The sequence below is a fragment of the Procambarus clarkii genome, chromosome 65 (genome assembly GCF_040958095.1).
Source record: "Procambarus clarkii isolate CNS0578487 chromosome 65, FALCON_Pclarkii_2.0, whole genome shotgun sequence".
Lineage (NCBI taxonomy): Eukaryota > Metazoa > Arthropoda > Malacostraca > Decapoda > Cambaridae > Procambarus > Procambarus clarkii.
In genome coordinates this window covers 28066625-28072819 of record NC_091214.1, presented here as the reverse complement: position 1 = coordinate 28072819, position 6195 = coordinate 28066625, and the positions used below count along the sequence as shown (strand labels likewise).

The 6195-nt window shown below is 58.6% G+C and overlaps 1 protein-coding gene across 1 annotated transcript in view; it reads left to right on the top strand.

The window, feature by feature from the left end:
- The window catches only part of LOC138355041 (uncharacterized PE-PGRS family protein PE_PGRS10-like), a 31419-nt gene extending 27976 nt beyond the window's left edge, over nt 1–3443 (top strand). Inside the window, exon 2 of the mRNA XM_069309754.1 lies at nt 7–3443. Coding sequence (XP_069165855.1) covers nt 7–3443 — 3437 coding nt within the window. The remainder of the gene's footprint in view (nt 1–6) is intronic.
- The last annotated feature ends 2752 nt before the right edge of the window (nt 3444–6195 follow it).

The following is a 6195-nucleotide window of genomic DNA, read 5'->3' as shown; positions in this document are numbered from 1 at the left end:
GCACAGGGGTGGATCCTCAGGCTCAGGGGTGGATCCTCAGGCACAGGGGTGGATCCTCAGGCTCAGGGGTGGATCCTCAGGCACAGGGGTGGATCCTCAGGCTCAGGGGTGGATCCTCAGGCTCAGGGGTGGATCCTCAGGCACAGGGGTGGATCCTCAGGCTCAGGGGTGGATCCTCAGGCTCAGGGGTTGATCCTCAGGCACAGGGGTGGATCCTCAGGCTCAGGGGTGGATCCTCAGGCACAGGGGTGGATCCTCAGGCTCAAGGGTGGATCCTCAGGCACAGGGGTGGATCCTCAGACTCAGGGGTGGATCCTCAGGCACAGGGGTGGATCCTCAGGCTCAGGGGTGGATCCTCAGGATCAGGGGTGGATCCTCAGGCACAGGGGTGGATCCTCAGGCACAGGGGTGGATCCTCAGGCTCAGGGGTGGATCCTCTGGCTCAGGGATGGATCCTCAGGCTCAGGGGTGGATCCTCAGGCAAAGGGGTGGATCCTCAGGCACAGGGGTGGATCCTCAGGCACAGGGGTGGATCTTCAGGCTCAGGGGTGGATCCTCAGGATCAGGGGTGGATCCTCTGGCTCAGGGGTGGATCCTCAGGCACAGGGGTAGATCCTCAGGCTCAGGGGTGGATCCTCAGGATCAGGGGTGGATCCTCTGGCTCAGGGGTGGATCCTCAGGCACAGGGGTGGATCCTCAGGCACAGGGGTGGATCCTCAGGCTCAGGGGTGGATCCTCAGGCTCAGGGGTGGATCCTCAGGCACAGGGGTAGATCCTCAGGCACAGGGGTAGATCCTCAGGCTCAGGGGTGGATCCTCTGGCTCAGGGGTGGATCCTCAGGCTCAGAGGTGGATCCTCAGGCACAGGGGTGGATCCTCTGGCACAGGGGTGGATCCTCAGGCACAGGGGTGGATCCTCAGGCTCAGAGGTGGATCCTCAGACACAGGGGTGGATCCTCAGCCACAGGAGTGGATCCTCAGGCTCAGGGGTGGATCCTCAGACTCAGGGGTGGATCCTCAGGCACAGGGGTGGATCCTCAGGCTCAGGGGTGGATCCTCAGGCTCAGGGGTGGATCCTCAGGCACAGGGGTGGATCCTCAGGCTCAGGGGTGGATCCTCAGGCACAGGGGTGGATCCTCAGGCACAGGGGTGGATCCTCAGGCTCAGGGGTGGATCCTCAGGCACAGGGGTGGATCCTCAGGCTCAGGGGTGGATCCTCAGGCTCAGGGGTGGATCCTCAGGCACAGGGGTGGATCCTCAGGCTCAGGGGTGGATCCTCAGACTCAGGGGTGGATCCTCAGGCACAGGGGTGGATCCTCAGGCTCAGGGGTGGATCCTCAGGCACAGGGGTGGATCCTCAGACTCAGGGGTATATCCTCAGGCACAGGGGTGGATCCTCAGGCTCAGGGGTGGATCCTCAGGCACAGGGGTGGATCCTCAGGCTCAGGGGTGGATCCTCAGGCACAGGGGTGGATCCTCAGGCTCAGGGGTGGATCCTCAGACTCAGGGGTGGATCCTCAGGCACAGGGGTGGATCCTCAGGCTCAGGGGTGGATCCTCAGGCTCAGGGGTTGATCCTCAGGCACAGGGGTGGATCCTCAGGCTCAGGGGTGGATCCTCAGGCACAGGGGTGGATCCTCAGGCTCAAGGGTGGATCCTCAGGCACAGGGGTGGATCCTCAGACTCAGGGGTGGATCCTCAGGCACAGGGGTGGATCCTCAGGCTCAGGGGTGGATCCTCAGGATCAGGGGTGGATCCTCAGGCACAGGGGTGGATCCTCAGGCACAGGGGTGGATCCTCAGGCTCAGGGGTGGATCCTCTGGCTCAGGGATGGATCCTCAGGCTCAGGGGTGGATCCTCAGGCAAAGGGGTGGATCCTCAGGCACAGGGGTGGATCCTCAGGCACAGGGGTGGATCTTCAGGCTCAGGGGTGGATCCTCAGGATCAGGGGTGGATCCTCTGGCTCAGGGGTGGATCCTCAGGCACAGGGGTAGATCCTCAGGCTCAGGGGTGGATCCTCAGGATCAGGGGTGGATCCTCTGGCTCAGGGGTGGATCCTCAGGCACAGGGGTGGATCCTCAGGGACAGGGGTGGATCCTCAGGCTCAGGGGTGGATCCTCAGGCTCAGGGGTGGATCCTCAGGCACAGGGGTAGATCCTCAGGCACAGGGGTAGATCCTCAGGCTCAGGGGTGGATCCTCTGGCTCAGGGGTGGATCCTCAGGCTCAGAGGTGGATCCTCAGGCACAGGGGTGGATCCTCTGGCACAGGGGTGGATCCTCAGGCACAGGGGTGGATCCTCAGGCTCAGAGGTGGATCCTCAGACACAGGGGTGGATCCTCAGCCACAGGAGTGGATCCTCAGGCTCAGGGGTGGATCCTCAGGCACAGGGGTGGATCCTCAGGCACAGGGGTGGATCCTCAGGCACAGGGGTGGATCCTCAGGCTCAGGGGTGGATCCTCAGCCACAGGGGTGGATCCTCAGGCACAGGGGTGGATCCTCAGGCACAGGGGTGGATCCTCAGGCTCAGGGGTGGATCCTCAGGCTCAGGGGTGGATCCTCGGCCACAAGGTTGGATCCTCAGGCACAGGGGTGGATCCTCAGGCACAGGGGTGGATCCTCAGGCTCAGGGGTGGATCCTCAGGCACAAGGGTGGATCCTCAAACACAGGGGTGGATCCTCAGGCACAGGGGTGGATCCCCAGGCACAGGGGTGGATAATCAGGCTCAGGGGTGGATCCTCAGGCACAGGTGTGGATCCTCAGGCTCAGGGGTGGATCCTCAGGCTCAGGGGTGGATCCTCAGGCACAGGGGTGGATCATCAGGCTCAGGGGATGGATCCTCAGGCACAGGGGTGGATCCCCAGGCTCAGAGGTGGATCCTCAGGCTCAGGGGTGGATCCTCAGGCACAGGGGTGGATCATCAGGCTCAGGGGTGGATCCTCAGGCACAGGGGTGGATCATCAGGCTCAGGGGTGGATCCTCAGGCACAGGGATGGATCATCAGGCTCAGGGGTGGATCCTCAGGCTCAGGGGTGGATCCCTCAAGGCACAGGGGTGGATCATCAGGCTCAGGGGTGGATCCTCAGGCACAGGGGTGGATCCTCAGGCTCAGAGGTGGATCCTCAGGCTCAGGGGTGGATCCTCAGGCACAGGGGTGGATCATCAGGCTCAGGGGTGGATCCTCAGGCACAGGGGTGGATCATCAGGCTCAGGGGTGGATCCTCAGGCTCAGGGGTGGATCCTCAGGCTCAGAGGTGGATCCTCAGGCTCAGGGGTGGATCCTCAGGCACAGGGGTGGATCCTCAGTCTCAGGTGTGGATCCTCAGCCACAGGGGTGGATCTTCAGGCTCAGGGGTGGATCCTCAGGCACAGGGGTGGATCATCAGGCTCACGGGTGGATCCTCAGGCACCGGACCCGAGTCCAGCGTCGGAGCATGGAGCAGTGACGACAGCGCCATCTGTGAGTCCGCTCCCGAAACCCTCTTCAAATGGACGACGCCATCTAGTGGTGACAGGATAGGCCAGCAATAAGTGTTGGATTCCTGTCCTAGTCAGCTCATGACGTAGCCGCTGCTGACCTCTGGTGAGGTGGTGCTTTAGACAGTGAACGCCATCTATGGAGTGAAGAGGTGGACGTTTCTGTCTAAGCTTGTTAGTGAAGCGTCCCAGTATTAATGACGTGTCTGATTGCAGAGTCGACCTGAGACTGCTGTGTTGGACGATGGATCAGTCTACCCAAGGCAGCCAAGGTCTCTTCGCGAGTCTGCTTTCAAGAAGTTGTGAGCCAGCCCCTGACGAACTCTGTTGAGAGTGTACAACCCGTTCTCTCAAATTCGTAAAGTCAATATTGACTTATTAACTACGTGCATAGGTGATATACTAAACATAACAGATACCCCTAAAAAGATTCATAGAAAACACCGACCTTACCTAACCTTGTTAGTATATTAAGATAAGCATCTTATTGCTTCGTAATTACAATTATTACTTAACCTATACCTATTATAGGTTAGGTAATAATTGTAATTACGAAGCAATAAGATGCTTATCTTAACATACTAACAAGGTTAGGTAAGGTCGGTGTTTTCTATGAATCTTTTTAAGGGTATCTATTATGTTAAGTATGTCACCTATGCACATATTTAATAAGTCAATATTGACTTATTAAATTTGCGAGAACGGGTTGCAGTGTAATAGCCTGCCTGAGGCGTGGTAGTGTCGGGAATCGCCTTATCCGGGGCTGACTGGTGGAAGAGACTAGCCACTGTGGTGCTTAATGAGGAGAGTGATCAGTGGGTCACACGAGGCTCCTGCCTAGGGCTCGCAACCCTAGTATTAGTTGTGGAGTGGCCTGACAGCGAGGCTGACCGGTACCTGCCAGCTACAGGCTGGATTGTGGTTGAAGGCCATCACGACAGGACACCCAGTGGGACTGTGATTTGGCTTGCCTGTGGCCAGGGTAGATTCATCGTAGAGTTATCGTGGATTCATCGTGAGCCACGGAAGCTGAGACCAGGGCTACCTAGAAGAAGCATCGCCGAGTGTTGAGCGTCTTCAGAGAGGGAGACCTCATTGTACATTGTGTAGTAATAATTCCCTTTTATGACTTTAAATTATGGTGGTGGAAATATATATATAAATTGGAATATTTGTATCCCTCCCCCTTTAGTTTTACTTGCGTTACGAAACACACACCCCTTGAAAGCCTCTACTAACTTGGGGCCGGATTCCCAAACTCTACTACCATCAGAGAAGAACCCGGTCGCATCCCAGTAGGGCCGTAACAATCAACAGGCTCAGGGGTGGATCCTCAGCCACAGGGGTGGATCCTCAGCCACAGGGGTGGATCCTCAGCCACAGGGGTGGATCATCAGGCTCAGGAGTAGATCCTCAGGCACAGGGGTGGATCCTCAGGCACAGGGGGTGGATCATCAGGCTCAGGGGTGGATCCTCAGGCACCGGGGTGGATCCTCAGGCTCAGGGGTGGATCCTCAGGCTCAGGGGTGGATTCTCAGGCACAGGGGTGGATCCTCAGGCTCAGGGGTGGATCCTCAGGCACAGGGGTGGATCCTCAGGCACAGGGGTGGATCCTCAGTCACAGGGGTGGATCCTTAGCCACAGGGGTGGATCCTCTGCCACAGGGGTGGATCCTCAGGCACAGGGGGTGGATACTCTGGCACAGGGGGTGGATACTCTGGCACAGGGGGTGGATACGCAGGCACAGGGGTGGATCCTCAGGCACAGGGGTGGATCCTCAGGCACTTGGGTGGATCCTCAGGCACAGGGGTGGATCATCAGGCTCAGGGGTGGATCCTCAGGCACAGGGGTGGATCCTCAGCCACAGGGGTGGATCCTCAGCCACAGGGGTGGATCCTCTGCCACAGGGATGCATCCTCAGGCTCAGGGGTTGATCCTCAGGCACAGGGGTGGATCCTCAGCCACAGGGGTGGATCCTCAGGCACAGGGGTGGATCCTCAGGCACAGGGGTGGATCCTCAGGCACAGGGGTGGATCCGCAGGCACAGGGGTGGATCATCAGGCTCAGGGGTGGATCCTCAGGCTCAGGGGTGGATCACAACCACCAGTAGATGGTCCGGCAGCCTTGACCTACAGCAGCAGCCGGATGATCAACTGGCTCCGGTGGGGGGAGCTCCCCACTACACCAAGGTATCGCTCCAGGGGGAGTGACCGACAATACTAACAATGTCCAGACATCAGCGACGCTGAGGGGCAACTCCAGCTCTCTGCCGCTGTGATATATATAACTGTCTCTGTACCATTGTCGTTATGCGTCCCGACACTGGCTCTCACTCATGTGACGGCGTGGGGGGGGAGGGAGGGAGGGGGAGAGGGAGAGAGAGAGGGAGGGGGAGAGGGAGGGAGAGAGAGAGAGAGAGAGAGGAAGAGAGAGAGAGAGACAGAGAGAGAGACAGAGAGAGAGAGACAGAGAGAGACAGAGAGAGAGAGACAGAGAGAGAGACAGAGAGAGAGAGAGACAGAGAGAGAGAGAGAGAGAGAGAGAGAGAGAGAGAGAGAGAGAGAGAGAGAGAGAGAGAGAGAGAGAGAGAGAGAGAGAGAGAGAGAGAGAGAGAGGCCTGGACACCAGAGATAGCGTCTACTAAGACTAACTCATCACCGCTCACAGGTGTATTACGGGATCGTTGCTGTGATGAGTCTGGCTGTGGTTATTATGCATTAT